The sequence below is a fragment of the Zingiber officinale genome, chromosome 4B, assembly GCF_018446385.1.
Source record: "Zingiber officinale cultivar Zhangliang chromosome 4B, Zo_v1.1, whole genome shotgun sequence".
Taxonomy (NCBI): domain Eukaryota; kingdom Viridiplantae; phylum Streptophyta; class Magnoliopsida; order Zingiberales; family Zingiberaceae; genus Zingiber; species Zingiber officinale.
Window position 1 is genome coordinate 121640866 of NC_055993.1, and position 23073 is coordinate 121663938.

Below are 23073 nucleotides of genomic sequence, written 5' to 3' on the forward strand. Positions count from 1 at the left end.
TCGAATCGATCAGTCGATCGATCCAGACCGCCTCTGTGCTCTCTGGAAATCACTTGAATCGATTGCACGATTGATTCACAACTTCTCGTGTGATTTCCAGCTTCTGTCCACGATTCTCAGCTTCCCAATCGATCACCCAATCAAATGGAGGCTCCCAATCGATCGGCTGATCGATTGGGAGTGCTTATGTGCGTCAGGGATTCCTTCCCAATCGATCGACTAATCAATTGGGAGGAAGTTTTGTCGTGGGACTCACCCAATTGATCACCTGATCGATTGGGCATGAGTCAATTGATCGGGTGATCAATTGACTCAACTTGATTTGTCCTAATCAAGTCCCAAGTCCCTTAACAACCCAACATCCAATCAACCATAACCTGTTGGGACACCATGCCTAGCATCCAGTCACCCTCGACCTGCTAGGATTTCCTCACCAAGTGTCTGGTCAATCCCTTTGATCCACTTAGACTTTTTCTCTTCATGACAAGTCTCTAGTCAACCTTGACCCACTTGGACTTACCAACATCAAGTGTCTGATCCGCCTTGATCCACCTGGATTTTCTATGCCTAGCTTCACTCAGTAGGACTTCCCATCTGCTTGGCTTCACTCATCAGGACTTTCACCTAGCTTCACTCACTAGGATTTTCATACTGCCTAGCTTCACTCACTAGGTCTTTCACCTAGCTTCACTCACCAAGATTTCCCAATTTTCTAGCTTCACTCACTAGATCTTTCACTTGGCTTCACTCACCAAGATTTCCCAATCGCCTAGTTTCACTCACCTAGACTTCCCAGTAGTGTATCCGGTCAACCTTGACTTACTTGACTCTTCCTCCTACCAATCTAATCAAACCCTGACCAGAGGGGAATTGGGAATTGCTCCAGCAATCTCCCCAGTCAGACGATTGCACTTGTAATCTCTACGTTTTGTCAGTCTCTATGTATTGTTAAACATCGAAACCCAAACAACAAGACTCAAGCTTGAGCCAACTCAAGCTTAGTCAAATTGGTCAACCTTGACCCAAGAGATTACACCAACAGCGAGAACTGGGACACAAATCTAATGAAGAAGATCGAGTTAGATGTCAAAGCAACATGCACTCTACAATGTAGACAAACCAAAGAAGAGTTGAATCGAGTCATCCCATTTTCTAGCTCGAAAGACTAATGGGAAAAGTTGATTGAGCTGCACAGGAAACTTCCGACATGAAGGTAAGCAAACATAATTTGATATTAAATAAACTTTATAATATAAAAAATACAGGAAGGTGAATCAGCAAGCCAACTTCATGCACGCATCTAAGACCTCCTCAACGGTCTCCACGCAATTGGACAAAAGGTGAAAAATTACGACGTCATCGGTATGCACTCAATGCATTTTCAAGGAACACTTTGCGGGCATCCATGGTAGATGCTTACAAAGTGTATAAAGATCTTTCGTAAATTAAATTAGACGAGTTATTTTCTGAATTTGAACTTCATGAACAAATTAACACTTCTCAGGTCGAGAAAGGTATTGTGCTACTTATAGGGAAACTCGTGAACAAGAAGTCGAAGCCTAAGGCCCGACCGAATCTGAGTCCGAAGATGAATCAAACTCAGAAGAAGATGAAATCACCACGGAACTAGTCAAACTAGTTTGAAAATCACTTAAGAAGAAGAAGGTGACTCAATTGATTACGAAAGCCAAGTCTGGAGTTACCTGCTATGGCTGCAACAAGAAGGGACACTACAAGCCTGAATGTCCAAATTAGAAGCAAGGAAAATGGAAGGTGTTGAAGGCAACATGGTCTGAGTCATCGGAAGAGTCGGCCGAAGAAGAACACGAGCAAGCAAACTTCGTTGCTCTACCAGCACAAGCGTATATTATTGAAACCGAGTCTGAGTCTGAAACCGGTGTGGAATCAGAAATCAAGTCCGAAAGAAGTCACAGATCCGTATCCATTTCCGAAGGGCCAAACCACTTTGCAAGTTCTCTGTTCGCTGGTACTCAAATAGATGAATTACAAAATTTAATTGAATACTTGTTAAGAAAATTGGCTAAATCTAATCTCCATGTCAAGTCACTCCAAAAGGAGGTAACAGTCCTTAAGGAAGTGACTAACTCGAGTTCTTTGACTGAGCAAATTTAAGAAGGAACCTCAACTCAAGTCCAACAACTTGAGGAAGAGAATTTCAATTTGAAAAGTCAAGTAAAGAAACTTAAGGACACGTTGGAACAGTTCACCTTGGGTTCCAAGAACCTTGATCTGATTCTTGAAAAACAAAGGACCATATACAACCGAACCGGACTTGGAAACAAGGCTAGAAATCGATTCAATTCTGACTTGTCTTTAGTGAATCGATCAACTAAGAACCTAGTCCAAGCATGGGTCCCCAAGTCTAACTTGATTAATCAATTTGGATTTGATTAATATTGGATTCTCAAGGATCTAATCTATTACCTTGATAGACCTTATCGAGGCTATGATTCAGGGGGAGCCAATAGAAAGACCATCTTTATAAATAAACCTGATTGATGCTTGATTTACTATTTTTCTCTTATTCATGCTTAGATTAAGATCGATAAGAACTTAGGCTTGATATATACTTGACTAGTTAACCTAGGATTTTCAGAAAGAAAATTAAATATTCAATTTCTTTAAAAGATTTTGTCAACAAGTGGTTGATGATCCAATACCCAAGAAGGCCTAGTGTCTCGCTAGAGCCTGGAAGCTAATTATTAAAATATATATTTAATTGATTAACTATTAAACCTTAGTTTAACTCAAATATAAATCAATCTTAGATTTAAAATTTAATTAAAGATTAAAATTAACCATCTCATAAAACTCATAAAGTTCCCTGATTAAAAATCTAGAAAAGGGTGAGATGGACCTAGGTTATAAAAAGTAGTTTACATAAATTAATTAAACTCAATTCAATTAAGTTAACTAAAATTAATTCAATTAACCAAAGTCATCTTAATTAATTTCAAAAACTTAATTAATTTCAAAAATTTTCAAATTATTAATTAATTTTAAAAGTATAATTAATTTTAAATTATTAATTAATTTAAAAGTATAATTAATTTTAAATTATTAATTAATTTTAAAAGTATAATCAATTTTAAATTCTTAAGTATAATTAATTTCAAATTCTTAATAATTTCAAAAGAATAATTAATCCTAATAATTTTAAATTCTTAAGTATAATTAATTTCAAATTCTTAATCAATTTAAAAATAATAATTAATCCTAATAATTTGAAAAATATAATTAATTTAATTATTTTTCAATACATAAATTTGAAAATTAAAACTTAGTTATTCTTCAAATTAAAATTTAAACTTAAAAAAATTAAATTTAATCTATTTTGATTAAATTATTCTTCTTAAACTTAAATATGTTTCAGAATTCTCAATCTCACATAAACTCATAAGCTTAACATGTTTGATAACTTAGAAAATGTGAGATGGAAAATCAGAAAATTAAATAATTACTTTTATCTTATTTTATTTGCTTGGACTCTAGGACCCTCAAAACTTAAATAATTTTTTTTTTTTACATTAATCAAGGGGGAGTTAAAGGACTTAGGTTCAATTAAATATGTTTGGTTAAATATTTTCTCAAAATTAGTTTTATAATTACTCTCAAAATTAAATATTCTTTTAAGTTAAAGTATTTTTTGTTAATTTTTTTAGTTTTTTTGGTTTAATTATTTTTGAAAAGAAAACCTATCTATTTTTGAAAAAAAACAACTTTAAATATTTAAAAAAGAAAATTTAAATATTCCCATATAAAAAAAAAATCAGTGTTTGAAAAGGTTCTTTTAATTAAGCTTTCATGTACTTAACTAAGTTTTTTAAAAATATTTTCAAAGAGCTTCTGCCTCCACCTATTTAAAAAAATAATCCATCACCACAAGCTGGAATAGTCTCTGACCGGGTGCCATTAGGAATGGTCGTATAATGTGTTGGTTGCTACTTGAAAAATCTAATGGTTCCACTGTACAAAAATTTTATACATGATCTAAACCTTTCCTATCTACCGTGTGTTCTTTTAAATTAAACTTGGATCGCCTGGGAACTTAACACATTTGATCCTAAGTTTAACTTATATGTTCTTTTAGGTTTAGATTTAGATCTCCTGCGGAACTTAACACGTTCGACCCAAATCACCTAGGTTACAAAGTCAATTAAATATTTATTTCCAAAATTAGCTTCCAGTACTGCGTGGCGAGACACTTGGCCTTCTTGGATATGGAAGCAACCACCGCCGACTAGACAAAGCTTTTTAGGGAAATTGGATATTTAACCTACCCATATCAACCCTAGGTTAACCATAAAGAACAATCGAATTATAAGGAAAAGAAAGAACACAACATCGAAACTAAATTCGAAAAACACGAATCGAATGCGTCATGTATTTGGTATTTATACAAAGGAAAATTAACTAGTATGATGCAGAAACTAAATACTAGTTATACCTCTTCCTTGTATGCTAAAAACCTCGAGATCTTCTGCCATATCCCTCGCCTCCTCTTGGACGTCGTGTGGGCGACGATCTTCCAAGACGAACACCACCCAAAGAGCTTCTCCTTCCTTCTCTAAGTTTCGGCCACCACCACAAAAGAACCAAAAGAGAACAAAGGGAACAGAGAGAGAGGGGGCCGACCACTTGAGATCTCCAACCACACAATATGAATTGTTGTCACATAAGGTCTCCTCTCCCCTTCTTTTATATTACTTGTCCAAGGCAAATTAGGAAAGACTTTCACAAGAAATTAAATTTATTTCTCAAGTTTTCCTTTTCCCTTTTAATTTTTCCTTTTCCTTTCTCTTGATTGAATCAATCACCAATCAACAAATTGTTGATTGGCTTGTTGATTTAATTTCATGGCCAGCCCCTTGCTTGGCCACCAAGCAGGTGGTCGGCCATATTAAAAGGAAAGGGATAAAATTTTTATAAAATTTTTGAAAGAAGAAAACCTCTTTAAAAATTTTACAAACTCTCCTTCTTAATGTGGATGTTAAAAAAGGAAAGTTTTAAAATTTAAAACCAAGTTTTAAAAATTAAAACATCTCTTCATAAAATTTCCTTTTTTAACTTTTAAAATTTAAAACTTATCTTCCTTTTTTTTCTTAAACCAATGGTTAAAAAAGGAAAGTTTTAAAACTTTTAAAATTTTCTATTAAAACATGTGGCCTAATTCAAATAAGAAAAGTTTTAAAATTTAAAATCTCTCTTTTAAAACATATAGTTTTCTACACAGAGAAGATTTTAAAAAGTCAAAACAACCCTCCCTTTTTGAATTATTGTGGTCGGCCCCTACTAGCTTGATCACCAAGCAATAGGGTCGGCCTCTATAGAGGAGGATGTGACCGGCCCTTGCTTGGTCACCAAGCATTGGGCCGACCCCCTTCTTGGACACCAAGATGGACCTTTCTTTGGATGTACTTGAGGCTCTAATGAGGCTACGACAGGAACCTAAAGGAGAAATTGGTTTTGGTCTCCCGACGAGCTTAAGTATCCCGTGTTCACCCCGAACACACAACTTAAGTTCATCAATAATAACTCATTCCACTAGAGAGTTATTATTGCACTACCACACCAATCCCATATTATATTTTTGGGCTCGTTCTTATTATGAGTGTGTTAATCTCCCTGTGTTTAAGATAACGAATGTCCACTAATTAAGTAAGTTACTGACAACTCACTTAATTAATATCTAGCTCCAAAAGTAGTACCACTCAACCTCATTATTATGTCAGACTAAGTCCACCTGCAGGGTTTAACATGACAAACCTTATGAGTTCAAATTTCTAATGTGCAACCTTATTAGAAAAATCTTGTGAGGTAATGAACCACTCAACCTTTCTAATGTGCAACCTTATTAGCTCCAAAAGTAGTACCACTCAACCTCACTTTGTGAGGTAATGAATCACATAAAATCTTATTGCTATGTTTGTGTTGTTGATTTTACTTCAAATTTCTAATGTGCAACCTTATTAGAAAAATCAAAGCTTTTAACTCCTTAGCATTGCATCGGTTTCAACAAATTTTAAAATAAAAAAAGGCTTCGAGATAGAAATAGACTGACAGACGACTTAATTTGTTATAAGACATTCATACATGATAAATAGTAGAAGTTAGAGATTATGAGGTATTTAAAGGGATTTTTTTTAAAAAAAAAATAGGACTTGTAATTAAGGGATACTAGGTTTCTAGGTTGTTCATCGTAAGTACTTTTCGATTTATCTTGATGGAAGTGGAAAACTTCTGTTGAATCGAACTGCTCATCCCAAGCTGGGTAATAGCTTGACATTATCCAATTAATCTCTTTTTAAGTACAAGTTAGAGATATTCTCTCTACTTGGTTTTGCAATGAGGATCCTCTTTTTTTTTTTTTTTATGCATCCGTTTATTTGATATTCTTTAGTGTCAATATAGCCCGATTGATTCAATTTTCATCAATTAATACTCGATATGTTCTCATATTTGTATTTATTATACTGACAATTAAAAAACATGCACTTTAGCTTGTCTCGAATTTATAATTAGTACATAAATCACAACCATCAATTTTAAATATATATATATTTTTTGGTCTTTTGTTAATAACTTTTTCTGTATATCTTATCGATATATATGAACGTAACATGAACGGTTAGAAGCATATATGAGTTTCATTTCCTATAGAACCTAAACCTGAGGGCATTTATTGGCTAGCTAGCTAGTTTTGTCATACTACTCTAGCTATAAATCAATGATAAATTATTTACTTTGATTATCGACAGCACAACCACTCGATATGAATAATTTGATTGTAGTAAAGGAAACTGAATGCTATCGTATACTATGAATTTGTAAGCAATTAATGATTCTTGAAACTGTATTTTAAATTTACCTCCTCCTATATATCCTCATCTATAAATAGATGGGAGTGGCATGATACTCTAAACAAGCGATCACTTGAGTGAATTAGTGAGTGATATATCCGTAGCTAGCTTAACCATGGCTGCCCTTGTCACGCTCTCTGCTGCTGCTGTCCTCCTCGGACTCCTCCTGCCTTCCGCCATGGCCAACAACAACGTTCTCTATCGCGGCGACAAGCTGTTCCCCGGCGAATCCCTCACCGAAGGGACCTATGAATTCATCATGCAGGACCACTGCATGCTCGTCCTCAAAGACAACGGCAATGAAGTGTGGTCCTTCCAAGGCAACGGCCGAGGCTGCTACGCCTTCTTCGATACCGACGGCTACTTCCGCATCGTAGATGAGATTGGCCAAAATTCCAATTTCAACAGCTTCCCCGGCTCCATCCTCGTCCTGCAGCGCGACGGCCACGTCGTCATCTACAGCAGCTCTGTATGGATTATCCCTGAGGATGAACCCACGAACAGGAAGATCGCCATGGTGACTAAAAATTAGTTGGCTTCACCACTGTCGTAAGTTAACCATGCATGGATCGCTAGCTATTAAATAAAACAGAATAAAAGGTAGCGAGGCATAAATAATTAGCGATATGCATGCATGCATGGTACGTCGCCTCGTTTTTATGTTTTTATGTTGTACGTACTTAAGTTGTACGTGCATGCATGTTACTGTTAAGTTGGTTTCCGTCATCGATCAGCTTAATTAAGTATCTACTTGCTCTGCTCTTTTATTAGTATTTTTAAAAGTTAAATTGCGTTGAAAAAAAAACGAAAGAAAAACAATTAATTAAAGAAATCTAATAGGCAATAACACATATCAATTGAAAAAATAAAATTAATACAAGGCATGGAATCTAATTAATTAATTAGTTAATATGAAACAATATTATTGGCTAATATTTGTGATTTTGTACGAGAAGATTTAATTAAAATTTTCGAGACTCATCTCTAATTGGAATAGAGTCGATAGTTATTCAAATATAATAAATAATTATTATTTATAAAGTAAAAGATGATTCCGTTTATCCTCGCATCCTTCATCGTCAGCCTCCTCGTAGCGATAATGAAGAAAGTGTGTCATCATCACTAAAAAATATTATGGTTACGGAGAGAATGTGTCATCTCTAGATAATAGTTTTTTATTTTTTTTTGTTTAAATATTTATGGTCTCCCACGCAGCTTTAATGAAACTATATTGACTATATCATAAATTATTTTATATAAATTTACTTTAACTTAATTCTAATCTTGTAATATGTTTAATTTTTTAGATTTCACTTACTGTTTATCGTTATCCTTACCTTCCATTTTCATATTCAACTGATGAAAAAAGATTTAAAATTTTGTTTTACGTTTCTATGGCATTGTAAAAGATTTTAAAACTGATCCTCCAGTTTTAAAACCTTCTCAATGACTTTTTATCTAACGAGTGGAGCATCATCCACTTTTTTGTTTTGGTGTACAGGAGGTAAAAATTCAACTTTTCATAGTCCAGCACTTATGATTGATGTGTGCTAGAGGACAAAGGATGAATAACACTCATGATTTTTTTACACTTTTTTAAAAATAAAGAATAACACAAAGGAAAGAAAGAAAAGAGAAATAATGCTAACAAGACCAACTTTTACTTGGTTCAGAGTCTATGACGACTCCTACTCCAAGTTTTGCGATCGTTGATTGCTTTCGTTGAGAAATCACTATAATTTTGGAAAAACTTTACAAATCGCAGAATTATAAGTGCAAAACTTAATTATAGTAATTTAAAATTATTTTTTCTCGAAATTAGTGAAATACTATTTTATTTTTCTCCATCACTGTTAATCCAAGACCAAACCTTGGGACAAATCTACTTGTTTTTGTTGTGTGCTAGATTTATTCAATAAATGACCCATCAAGAAGGGTATTGCACTGCACGCCCTACCCTCTTCTCCGGTGAAGACTTCGGCTATTGGAAGAGTTGAATGGAGTACCACCTCAAGACACAAGTCGAGATGTGAATAATATCCAAACAAACCTCGTCCTCCCTCTCGACGACATTGGAAAACCAGTATCATGCGAGCATTAGGGTCGAAATGTAGCTAGAGGGGGGGTGAATAGCTCGTCGCACTCGTCGTTTCTTGCTTCTTGGTGATGATATGTAGCGGAAAACACAAGAAACAAAAATATAACGCTAACACAAGGATTTACTTAGTATCCACCTCAAGAAGAGGTGACTAATCCAAGGATCCACACGCGACACACACTCCACTAAGTTAAAACCCTCCTTTACGGTAACTACCGAAGGCGGAGAAGTCTAATTTACAAACTCACACAACAAATAAGAAGTAAAGAAGAAGCAAGTACAAGTAAATCTTACAAGATCTTATACAATGAACTCTAGCTAGCTTCTCCTCTTGTTTGGGATGCCTCTTGACCTTAGAAGTGCAACAAACACCTTGCTTCAAGAAGCTTCAAAAACTGGCTGTGAGTGTGAAGGGAAATCCTAGAAAATCGTTGATGTCGCATGGAGAAGAAAGCCGAAGAAGACACCCAGAAAAACGCTTGCCAACGACTATAATCTGCGCAACGGTTGGATCCCAATCGATTGAATAGCTCTCAATTGATTGGGGAGGCTTCAGATCGATTGGTCGATCGATCCAGAGCGCCTCTGTGCTCTCTAGAAATCACTTGAATCGATTGCATGATCGATTCACAGCTTCTCACGTGATTCCCAGCTTCTGTTCGTGATTCTCAGCTTCCCAATCGATCACCCGATCGATTGGAGGCTCCCAATTGATCGGTTGATCGATTGGGAGTGCTTCTGTGCATCAACGATTCCTTTCCAATCGTTCGGTTGATCGATTAGGAGGAAGTTTTGCCGCGGGACTCACCCAATCGATCACCCGATCGATTGGGCATGAGTCAATCGATCGGGTGATCGATTGACTCAACTTGATTTGTCCTAATCAAGTCCTAAGTCCCTTAACAACCCAACATCCGATCAATCATGACCTATTGGGACACCATGACTAGCATTCGGTCACCCTCGACCTGCTAGGATTTCCTCACCAAGTGTCCGGTCAATCCCTTTGACCCACTTGGACTTTTTCTCCTCGTGCCAAGCGTCTAGCCAACCTTGACCCACTTGGACTTACCAACACCAGGTGTCCGATCCGCCTTAATCCACCTGGATTTCCCGTGCCTGGCTTTACTCACTAGCACTTTAACTTCTGCCTAGCTTCACGCACTAGGACTTCCCATCTGCCTGGCTTCACTCACCAGGACTTTCACCTATCTTCACCCACTAGGATTTTCATACTGCCTAGCTTCACTCACTAGGTCTTTCACCTGGCTTCACTTATCAGGATTTTCCAACTGCCTAGCTTCACTCACTAGGTCTTTCACCTGACTTCACTCACCAAGATTTCCCAACCGCCTGGTTTCACTCACCAGGAATTCCCAGTCAAGTATCCGGTCAAACTTGACCTACTTAACTCTTTCTCCTACCAATCTGGTCAAACCCTGATCAGAGGGGAATTGCTCCAGCAATCTCCCCAGTCGGACGATTGCACCTGCAATCTCCACGTTCTGTCAGTCTCCATGTATTGTCAAACAACAAGACTCAAGCTTAAGCAAACTCAAGCTTAGTCAACCTTGACCTAAGGGATATTGCACCAACAATCTCCCCCTTTTCAACGTAAACTTCTACTTAGTCTCTCTTAACCAATCCATCCTTGTTTTCCTCATGAAAACTCTCCCTTAGTGTATACAAATGCATTTCAAGGGGTGAGAAATGGTTACTTAGACTAAAAATGATTTAAAATGCTGAAATTAAGGTTTCCTAGCCAAAATCAGCATTCTCAATCGATTGAGGTTGGTTCCCTATCGATTGAACCCTGCTCAATCGATCCATGGATCGATTCAGGGTGTTTGAATCGATCAAAGGATCGATCTAGCGAGCTTCTTCTCACGAGAAAACCCCTCTCAATCGATCACTCGATCGATTGAGGCCTCCAATTGATCGGGTGATCGATTGGAGCACTGAGTTTTTGAAATTCTATTTCAGTCAATTTCAGAAACTCCCCAAATATTCTACAAAAATCTAAAAATCATGAAAATTGGTGTAGACATTATTTAGAGTATATACTATCATTGAAAAATAGTTTTCTATGAAAATACTTCATATTTTCAAAGATTGGCGCAAACTTGAAAACTTATAAAAACTTCAATGTTTTTTTCTAGTTTGTGTTTAACTTTTTAATGATGATTACTATCAAAAGATAGCCTTCATCAAGGTTCCCCAAAAACATTTTTAAATGATTTTCAAAACCAATATCCAACCATGTTTTTTGGGATCAATGCACATGACTTATACATTATCTTTCCCAATGATTGGAACACACATAACTATGTGTTTTGATGAACTTAAAACTCAAAGGAATGCACTAAGTCAACATCTTGAGTTTTGTTCATCATCCTAACATATCACTTGTATCTAATATGTACTAAAACACATACAAGTCACCTTATAGGTCTTTGTGAGATGTAAAATTTGGTTTTGCCCTAAACTAGGGATCATGCATATCTACCTAGGCAATTTGGGATTATGAGCATCCACCTAGGATGTTACTTGCTAGTAAATGTCATTATCCTTAATTGCAAAGGATTAAAATTAATGCATGATGTGTAATGGCATACATCAATATAAATGATTGTAAAAAAAAAACTATAACTACATGATATATGTATGACATGACATGATATTTTTATATTTTTCATAATAAAACATGAATGTAAAATTTGATGTCATGGCATATGATGGGCAAATAATCATGGCAAGTTAGCATAAATAAAATTTACCTAGATTACCTACCTAAGTGTTAGGTTTTTCGGGCCGCGAAAACTACTTTTTCTCATCGCGGAAACCCCAAAACTCCCTAGCCAACGGATCTGTGCGAAGAAAAATTTTCGAAAAACTACGAGTACGAGTTTCTTACCTAGATCTACACTTAGATCTACATGTTTAGAAAGTTACCCTTGATGCGATGCCCTTCGCAATCCCGCTCGTCCAACGGTTCACCGAATCTCGAAGTTGTCAACGTAGACAACTCTCTATACGTATCCACACAAACAACTCAATGGAGGGAGAGCCTTAGAATGTGCTAGCACTCCAAAGGATCTCGGCAATGGTAGAGGAGGAGAGGGAGAGCTTGAGGAAGAAGATGAAGTGAATGCACATGAATGAAAAATTCATTCCTAGTCATCCCCTTGAGTGGTCGGCCACATGAGTAACTCCCACTCATTTAATGTGGTCGGCTACATTAAATGTAAAGGAGGCTTGTAACCTCCATGAGGTGGCACACCATGATGATGTGGAGTAACATCATTGGTCCACTTAATGCCAAGTCACAAATAATGTGGCATAAAGTCAAGTCAAACTTGACTCTTCCTCTTCCTCTCAAGTCAAGTCAAACTTGACTTAATCTCTCTCATGGTTGATCTAATCCAACCATTTAATTCAAGCCAATTTAATATAATGAATCTAATTCATTTAATTAAATTGATTCAATGAGTCATAATCTAAATTAGACTCATTGAACACATGAATCAACTTGAGTCCAACTCAATTAGCCCAATTAGGATTACTCTTAATCCAATTTGATTCATCACATAAATCTAATCTTCTTGGTTTATCATATGAACATAATCTCCATCTAATTATTATTAGTGTGTGACCCTATAGGTTCTTGTAACGTTGGCAATGACCCTAAACCCATTTAGGAGCATAAGTAATTAGCGGTATCTAGCAACACATCATTACTACCCAAGTTACAAGAATGTTGAGATCCAATATCACCTTGTGACTACTAATTGTGACTCCTCACAATATATGACAAGTGTCCTTCTATCCTAGACATCTAGATTGATCAATGTGAGGCATAGACCGTGTCATCCTCTAATCAATCTAAATCTTGAACTCCAAGTAGACTCACTCGATCAAATGAGCTCAATATCTCATATTGACCCATTTGGGCATAGCCATGCACTTCGTGGTCTCACTCTATCAAAAATATCGATGTCACTCCTGTCATATAGGAGGTATAGATCCCATCTACATCACTCACATCCCTCTGCATAATTTGTTACATACCCAGTAATCGCCTTTATAGTCCACTCAGTTACGAGTGACGTTTGACGAAACCAAAGTACATAACTCCTTATGTAGGGAACCATGGTGACTTCAGGTCTAAGGACTAATAGTCATACTAATAGCCACATGAGAAAGTATATGACACTCATATAACGATCCATGATACTTTCTCATGGCGGGTCATTCAGTATAATTCTCCAATGCATACCCATGTGTCAACTTGATATCTCCATATCCATGACTTGTGAGATCAAGTCATCGAGTTGACCTACATGCTAGTATTATTGTATTAACATTGTCCCTGAATGTTAATACTCGACTAGGAATGATTTAGAGTAGTGTTCCCTATATCATCTCACTATCGATTCAACCAATCGATTGATATAGGTAAGAACCTTCTACTCAAGGACGTTATTATACTTAGTTTATTTAACACCAATACAAGTAAGCATAATAACAAAAAACAAATGCCTTTATTTATATAAGAATATAATATAACAAGTCCATAATACAATCATCAAATGATTGGCTCAAGGGCTCTAACTAACACTAAGATCCTTAAACCTTAGCTAATTAAAAATTGCATCCTAGCTTGCCCTCACTTTCTCTAGAAAATGCCAGAACCTAACTTGGCATTTCTTTGTCCCATGATTAAATTGTGCCAATTTAAATTAAGCATAATTCCTCAAGATTGGGCACACTTTACTCTTCTAAAGAGTGAATAAATTTATATTAAGGCCTAGATTGAGCCTTACCTTTCTAAGAAAATACCAAAGTCTCAACTAGGTATTTCTTATGCTTTTCTCAATTGTGCCAATTTAATTTGAATTTCAATTCCTCAAGTTTGACACATTTTACTCTTTTTAAGAGTAAATGAAAAATCTATTTCATTTTCAAAGGTTAATAATAACCTTGAAAATGCCCTCCAAGTGTCAACTTCATCAAAGTTGGGTTAACTACCCTTCCAATTTGAGTTGACACTCTCTAATCCATTTAAGGGGTAGAGAAAATGCTCCTAGGAACCCAAAACCTATTTGTGCTGCTTGGATGCTCTAGGTACATACTAAGGATAACTTCACTAGATACCTTCCTAGTGACTTTGTTAGGCTTCTTAGAAGCCTTGGTCACTTTTTCTAGATCAATTCTAGGGATTGCTTCCCTTGTGACATTCTTAGTGACTTTGTTTGACTCCTTAGAAGTCTTAGTCACATTTGTTGTTGCAAAGATACTCCTAGGGATAACTTCTCTTGTACCCTTGACTTGACTCCTAGACCTAGAGTTGGTCCCATAGTTATATGGAACCCTATGGTAAGAAGTTACATCCTTCTTAGCCTTAGGTTTATATCCCAAATCTCTACGGCCATTGGATGACTTTTGAACTCCTAGGCTTAGGTTTTGCTCATTTTGGCGCTTAAGAAAATTTTCAATTCACTTTAAAGATTTTTCCATGTTATCAAGTTTTGACCTCAAAACTTGATTTTCTTTCCATAAATCCCTAGATTTTACTTTTTCATTTTGTCCTTGAGCATTTTTATTTTTAGGCTTATAGCTATGGTCCTTAGAATTTTTGCCTAAGTGGTTATCTACCTTCCTAACCTTATGAGAGGCAGTTTTAGCATGAAGAGCTACATGATTTTCATTAAGTCTATCATGCCTCCTATTTTTATGGTAAATAGTATTAAAATGATATAACCTTGAACTAACATGTTTTTTACCATTAGTCAAGGGAATGAGTTCAATAAATAATACCTTAGGTTTTGCCTTGAAAGGTCCCCCTTGACTTGTGCTTCCCCCCTTGACTTTGACCGTTTTCTTACCCTTTGGACATTGGCTCCGATAATGTCCTTTTTAATGACACAAGAAACACACAATGTGCTCCTTTCTCTTCTTTGTTGTGGGGACGGTTTTCTTGGGCTTTTCCTTGCCCTTTGATGCCACTTGGCCCTTCTTCTTGGCCAATTTAGGACACTTACTCTTGTAGTGGTCATGCTCCCTACACTCAAAACATATAATGTGATTTTTATTTTTAATTGAAACATTTATACCTTCACATCTAGGGATGACATCTTCTCCTTTTGATCCGGAGGTAGATGCTTCCTCTTGATCCGACAATGATGCTCCTCCAATATATTTGACTTGACTTGTGGATGTGGAAGCTTCTTCATCCTCTTCTCCTCTTGACTCGGATGTGGAGGATTCTTTTTCTTCTTGATCTGGTGTCAACGAAGATCGCTCCCCCTCAATCCTAGAGTTGGAGGCTTCATCATCTTCATCTTGTACATGGAACAAAGAGTATGCTCCCCTCTTTGCCCTTTTCGTTGCATTCCTTTGAAGATGAAGCTTCTTGGACTTTTTCTTCGAAAGTTGAGAATCTCTCAACTTCAGAGTCCTCTTCCTTTTGATCTGGATCCACGGAGTCACCCTCTTTAGATTCTTCTTGATTTGGTACAGTGGAGGGGATCTCATGGATCGTTGTCAATTTGCTCCAAAGCTCCTTGGCATCTTTGAATTCGCCGACTTAAGCCAAAATATTGATTGACAATAAATTAACCAATAGCTTGGTCACTTTGTCATTTGCCTCGCTCCTTTGAATTTGCTTTTGGCTTCATTTGCTCATCTTTAGGATCTTGCCTTTTGAATTCTTTGGAGCTTCGAAGCCTTCCATTAGAGCAAATCATTGCTCTATCTCTATCATAAGAAAATATTTAATTCTTGATTTCCAAGAATCGAAACTCATGGATACATATGGTGGAGCACTCTCGTGTCAAATCTGAGTCCATCTCGGAATTTCATCTTGAAGTTGAGCTTTTTGAATCCTTTGACTTTGATGAAGTTGTTTCAACTTCTTCACCCAATAGCCTTGTTGCTCCTTCCGGCGATGATTCTGGTGAAGAGCAACCTTGCTCTGATACCACTTGTTAGGGTCGAAATGTAGCTAGAGGGGGGTGAATAGGTCGTTGCACTCGTCGTTGCCTGCTTCTTGGTGATGATATGCAGCGGAAAACATAAGAAATAAAAATACAACGCTAACACAAGGATTTACTTGGTATCCACCTCAAGAAGAGGTGACTAATACAAGGATCCACATGCGACATACAATCCACTAAGCAAAACCCTCTTTACGGTAACTACCGAAGGCGAAGAAGCATTTACAAACTCACACAACAAACAAGAAGTAAAGAAGAAGCAAGTACAAGTAAATCTTACAAGATCTTATATAATGAACCCTAGCAAGCTTCTCCTCTTGTTTGGGATGCCTCTTGACCTTGGAAGTGCAACAAACACCTTACTCCAAGAAGCTTCAAGAATTGGCTGTGAGTGTGAAGAGAAACCCTAGAAAATCGTCGCTGCCGCGTGGAGAAGAAAGTCGAAGAAGAACACCCAGAAAAACGCTCACCAACGGCTATAACTTGTGCAACGATCAGATTTCAATCGATTGAATAGCTCTCAATTTATTGGGGAGGCTTCAGATCGATAGGTCGATCGGTCCAGAGCGCCTCTGTGCTCTTTGGAAATCACTTGAATCGATTGCATGATCAATTCACAGCTTCTCGCGTGATTCCCAACTTCTGTTCGCGATTCTCTGCTTCCCAATCGATCACCCGATCGATTGGAGGCTCCCAATCGATTTGCTGATCGATTGGGAGTGCTTCTATGCATCAGCGATTCCTTTCCAATCGTTCGGTTGATCGATTAGGAGGAAGTTTTGCCGTGGGACTCACCCAATCGATCACCCGATCGATTGGGCATGAGTCAATCGATCGGGTGAACGATTGACTCAACTTGATTTGTCCTAATCAAGTCCTAAATCCCTTAACAACCCAACATCCGATCAATCATGACCTGTTGGGACACCATGCCTAGCATCCGGTCACCCTCGACCTGTTAGGATTTCCTCACCAAGTGTCCGGTCAATCCCTTTGACCCACTTGGACTTTTTCTCCTCGTGCCAAGTGTCCAGTCAACCTTGATCCACTTGGACTTACCAACACCAGGTGTCCGATTTGCCTTGATCCACCTGGATTTCCCGTGCCTAGCTTTACTCACCAGAACTTTAACTTCTGCCTAGCTTCACTTACTAGGACTTCCCATCTGCCTGACTTCACTCACCAGGACTTTCACCTAACTTCACTCACTAGGATTTTCATATTGCCTAGCTTCACTCACTAGGTCTTTCACCTGGCTTCACTCACCAGGATTTCCCAACTTCCTAGCTTCACTCACTAGGTCTTTCACCTGGCTTCACTCACCAGGATTTCCCAACCGCTTGGTTTCACTTACCAGGAATTCCCAGTCAAGTATCCGGTCAACCTTGACCTAGTTGACTCTTCCTCCTACCAATCTGGTCAAACCCTGACCAGAGGGGAATTGCTCTAGCAATCTCCCTAGTCAGACGATTGGACGTGCAATCTTCACGCTTTGTCAGTCTCCATGTATTGTCAAACATCGAAACCCAAATAACAAGACTTAAGCTTGAGCCAACTCAAGCTTAGTCAAATTGGTCAACCTTGACCCAAGGGATATTGCACCAACAGCGAGAACCGAGACACAAATATAATGAAGAAGATCGAGGTAGACGCCAAAGCAACATGCACTCTACAAAATAGACTAACCAAAGAAGTGCTGAACCGAGTTGTCCCATTTTCTAGCACGAAAGACTAATGGGAAAAGTTGATTGAGCTGCACAGGAAACTTCCGACATGAAGGTAAGCAAACATGATTTGATATTAAATAAAATTTATAATATAAAAATACAGGAAGATGAATCGGCAAGCCAACTTCATACACGCATCCAAGACCTCCTCAACAATCTCCACGCAATTGGACAAAAGGTGAAAAATTGCGACGTCGTCGGTATGCACTCAATGCATTTCCAAGGAACACTTTGTGGGCATCCATGGTAGATACTTAAAAAGTGTATAAGGATCTTTCGTAAATTAAATTAGACGAGTTATTTTCTGAATTTGAACTTCATGAACAAATTAATACTACTCAGACCGAGAAAGATATTGTGCTACTTACAGGGAAACTCGTGAACAAGAAGTCGAAGCCTAAGGCCCGACCGAATCTGAGTCCGAAGATGAATCAGACTCAGAAGAAGATGAAATCACCACGGAACTAGTTAAACTAGCTTGAAAATCACTTAAGAAGAAGAAGGTGACTCAATTGAATACGAAAGCCAAGTTTGGAATTACCTGCTACGGCTGCAACAAGAAGGGACACTACAAGCCTGAATGTCCAAATTAGAAACAAGGAAAATGTAAGGTGTTGAAGGCAACATGGTCTGAGTCATCGGAAGAGTCGGGCGAAGAAGAACACAAGCAAGAAAACTTCGTTGCTCGACTAGCACAAGCGTATATTATCGAAACCGAGTCTGAGTCTGAAACTGGTGTGGAATCAGAAATTGAGTCCGAAAGAAGTCACGGATCCGTATCCATTTCCGAAGGGCCAAACCACTTTGTAAGTTCTCTATTCGCTGGTACTCAAATAGATGAATTACAAAATTTAATTGAATACTTGTTAAGAAAATTGGCTAAATCCAATCTCCGGGTTAAGTCACTCCAAAAGGAGGTAACAGCCCTTAAGGAAGTGACTAACTCGAGTTCTTTGACTGAACAAATTTAAGAAGGAACCTCAACTCAAGTCCAACAACTTGAGGAAGAGAATTCCAATTTGAAAAGCCAAGTAAAGAAACTTAAGACACGTTGGAACAGTTCACCTTGGGTTCCAAGAACCTTGATCTGATTCTTGAAAAATAAAGGGTCGTATACAACCGAACCGGACTTGGAAACAAGGCTAGAAATCGATTCAATTCTTACTTGTCTTTAGTGAATCGATCAACTAATAACCTAGTCCAAGCATGGGTCCCCAAGTCTAACTTGATTAATCAAGTCAGATTTGATTAATATTGGATTCCCAAGGATCCAATCTATTACCTTGATAGACCTTATCGAGACTATGATTCAAGGGAGTCAATAGAAAGACCATCTTTATAAATAAACCTGATTGATGCTTGATTTACTGTTTTTCTCTTACGCATGCTTAGATTAAGATAGATAAGAACTTAGGCTTGATATATACTTGACTAGTTAACCTAGGATTTTCAGAAATAAAATTTAATATTCAATTTCTTTAAAAGGTTTTGTCTAAAAGTGGTTGATGATCCAATACCCAAGAAGGCCTAGTATCTCGCTAGAGCCTGGAAGCTAATTATTAAAATAAATATTTAATTGACTAACTATTAAACCTTAGTTTAACTCAAATATAAATCAATCTTAGATTTAAATTTTAATTAAAGATTAAAATTAACCATCTCATAAAACTTATATAAACTTCCCTGATTAAAACTCTAGAAAAGGGTGAGATGGACCTATGTTTAAAATAAAAGGTAGTTAACTCAAATTAATTAAACTCAATCCAATTAAGTTAACTCAAATTAATTCAATTAACTGAAGTCATCTTAATTAATTTCAAAAGCTTAATTAATTTCAAAAAATTTCAAATTATTAATTAATTTTAAAAGTATAATTAATTTTAAATTATTAATTAATTCAAAGGTATAATTAATTTCAAATTATTAATTAATTTTAAAAGTATAGTTAATTTTAAATTCTTAAGTATAATTAATTTCAAATTTTAAATAATTTCAAAAGAATAATTAATCCTAATAATTTTAAATTCTTAAGTATAATTAATTTCAAATTTTAAATAATTTCAAAAGAATAATTAATCCTAATAATTTTAAATTCTTAAGTATAATTAATTTCAAATTGTTAAGTATAATTAATTTCAAATTCTTAATCAATTTAAAAATAATAATTAATCCTAATAATTTCAAAAATATAATTAATTTAATTATTTTTCAATACATAAATTTCAAAATTAAAACTTAGTTATTCTTTGAATCAAAATTTAAACTTAAAAAATTAAATTTAAACTATTTTGATTAAATTATTCTTCTTAGACTTAAATATCTTTCAGAATTCTCAATCTCACATCAACTCATAAGTTTAACATATTTGATAACTTAGAAAGGATTAGATGAAAAATTAGAAAAATAAATAATTACTTTTTATCTTATTTTATTTGCTTGGACTCTAGGACCCTCAAAACTTAAAAAATATTTATATTGTTTTGGCATTAATCAAGGAGGAGTGAAAGGACTTAAGTTGAATTAAATATGTTTGGTTAAATATTTTCTCAAAATTAAAGTTTTATAATTACTCTCAAAATTAAATATTCTTTTAAGTTAAAGTATTTTTTTGTTAATTTTTTTAGTTTCTTTTCGTTTAATTATTTTTAAAAGAAAACTTAACTATTTTTTTTAAAAAAAAACTTCAAATATTTGAAAAAGAAAATTTAAATATTCCCATCTAAAAAAATCAGTGTTTGAAAAAGTTTTTTTAATTAAGCTTTCATGTACTTAGTTAAGTTTTTTAAAAATATTTTCAAAAAGCTTCTACCTTCACTTATTTAGAAAAGTAATCCATCGTCACAAGCTGGAATCGTCTCTGACCGAGTGTCATTGGGAACGGTCCTATAATATTCATGCCCTATTGATCAAAGGGACATGCGACTATTGAGATTTTCAGTGTGTCAGTCGGTCGATGAGTTAGATTTTAATGCTTTTAATAGGATAGATAAGTATTCATCAATCGCTGGGGTCCTCTTCTATTTTTTGTGCATCCATTTATTTGATATTCTTTAATGTCGATATCTAGCGTGATTGATTTATTTGATATTCTCATTTATGTGTTATTATACTGACATTTAAAAAACATGCACTTTAGCGTATCTCCAATTTATAATTACTACATAAATCACAATCATCAATTTTAAATATATAATTTTTTTTGGTCTTTTGTTAATAACTTTTTCTGTATATCTTATGGATATGAACATGAACGGTTAGAAGCATATACGAGTTTCATTTCCAATAGAACCTAAACCGGAGGGGCATTTATTGGCTAGCTAGCTAGTTTTGTCATACTACTCTAGCTATAAATCAATGATAAATTATTTACTTTGATTATCGACAGCACAACCACTCGATATGAATAATTTGATTGTAGTAAAGGAAACTGAATGCTATCGTATACTATGAATTTGTAAGCAATTAATGATTCTTGAAACTGTATTTTAAATTTACCTCCTCCTATATATCCTCATCTATAAATAGATGGGAGTGGCATGATACTCTAAACAAGCGATCACTTGAGTGAATTAGTGAGTGATATATCCGTAGCTAGCTTAACCATGGCTGCCCTTGTCACGCTCTCTGCTGCTGCTGTCCTCCTCGGACTCCTCCTGCCTTCCGCCATGGCCAACAACAACGTTCTCTTACGCGGCGACAAGCTGTTACCCGGCGAATCCCTCACCGAAGGGACCTATGAATTCATCATGCAGGACCACTGCAGGCTCGTCCTCAAAGACAACGGCAATGAAGTGTGGTCCTTCCAAGGCAACGGCCGAGTCTGCTACGCCTTCTTCGAAACCGACGGCAACTTCCGCATCTACAACGAAAAAGGTAACATGGATAACGAGTTCAACACCATCCCCGGCGACATCCTCGTCCTGCAGCGCGACGGCCACGTCGTCATCTACAGCAGGCCTGTATGGATTATCCCTGAGGGTGAACCCACGAACAGGAAGATCGCCATGGTGACTAAAAATTAGTTGGCTTCACCACTGTCGTAAGTTAACCATGCATGGATCGCTAGCTATTAAATAAAACAGAATAAAAGGTAGCGAGGCATAAATAATTAGCGATATGCATGCATGCATGGTACGTCGCCTCGTTTTTATGTTTTTATGTTGTACGTACTTTCTGGTAAGTTGGTTTCCATCAGCTTAATTAAGTATCTACTTGCTCTGCTCTTTTATTAGTATTTTTAAAAGTTAAATTGCGTTGGAACAAAAAACGAAAGAAAAACAATTAATTAAAGAAATCTAATAGGCAATAACACATATCAATTGAAAAAATAAAATTAATACAAGGCATGGAATCTAATTAATTAATTAATATGAAACAATATTATTGGCTAATATTTGTGATTTTGGACGAGAAGATTTAATTAAAATTTTCGAGACCATCTCTAATTGGAATTAATACAGAGGACAGTTATTCAAGGGAATGAACTCCATGAGAATTAATTCTTATTGAATAAAATAATTCTACCATTCCAGTACCAATTCGAGTGAGAGCAAATATTAATTCTACCATTCGTGTGCAATCATCTCGAGATAATAGTTTTTAATTTTTTTCTCTAAATATTTATTGTCTCCCACACAGCTTGAATAAAAATATTTTAACTATATCATAAATTATTTTATAGAAAAGTATTTAACTTAATTCTAATCTTACGGATCATGATCTAAATTACAATGAAGGTCAAATATAATTAACAAATAATTAAACCTTTCAACGGTCTTCGGGAGCAAATCTTGTAGGATAAGAAAGTAGTGGAGGATGGTGTACGTGAGCGTAAATTATTTTAATTAAGTTCGTTCCATGTGATGTGGTGCTTGTACAGTAGAGATTCAGCCCCGGTGTTATGGTCTAGTGAAAAGGTATTTAGTTATTATCCAGATATTCACAGTTTGATTTCAGTTATAGTATATTTGTAAAGATTTTTTCTTTAAATAGGACTCATAATCAAGGGATACTGAGCTTCTGAATTGTCCGCTATAAACACTTTTTTTATTTATCCTGATGGTCGATAAAAAATTTTCAGAGGGTCGACTGATCCTTCCCAATTCAATTAATTGTACGAGTAAAAATTCAAAATCTTATGGGGTGGTATGGCTATTTAATTAAAAAATGGATGATAAGTATATAGTTTAAAATTTTATTTTGTTATATTCGTTTCTAATTTTTTAATATCAATCCACTAGCGGTATTCATTGTACTCATGAATGGACTTGATACAGGGATAAGGAGGAGTCCACCTGGTGCGGATCAATTATCACGGTATAGGTCAAAGTCAAGGTGGTTAACACTAGGATGTAAGCAAGGCTCGTTCGCAT

General features: G+C 36.0%; 1 protein-coding gene across 1 annotated transcript; it reads left to right on the forward strand.

Annotated features, from left to right (window-relative positions):
- The first annotated feature begins 6922 nt into the window (after positions 1-6922).
- On the forward strand, positions 6923-21935 carry LOC121976310 (mannose-specific lectin-like). The gene is made up of 2 exons (XM_042528426.1): positions 6923-7302; positions 21613-21935. Exons 1-2 carry the CDS (start codon positions 6997-6999, stop codon positions 21721-21723), a joined length of 417 nt encoding a protein of 138 aa, XP_042384360.1. The 5' UTR covers positions 6923-6996; the 3' UTR covers positions 21724-21935.
- Positions 21936-23073: the final 1138 nt, after the last annotated feature.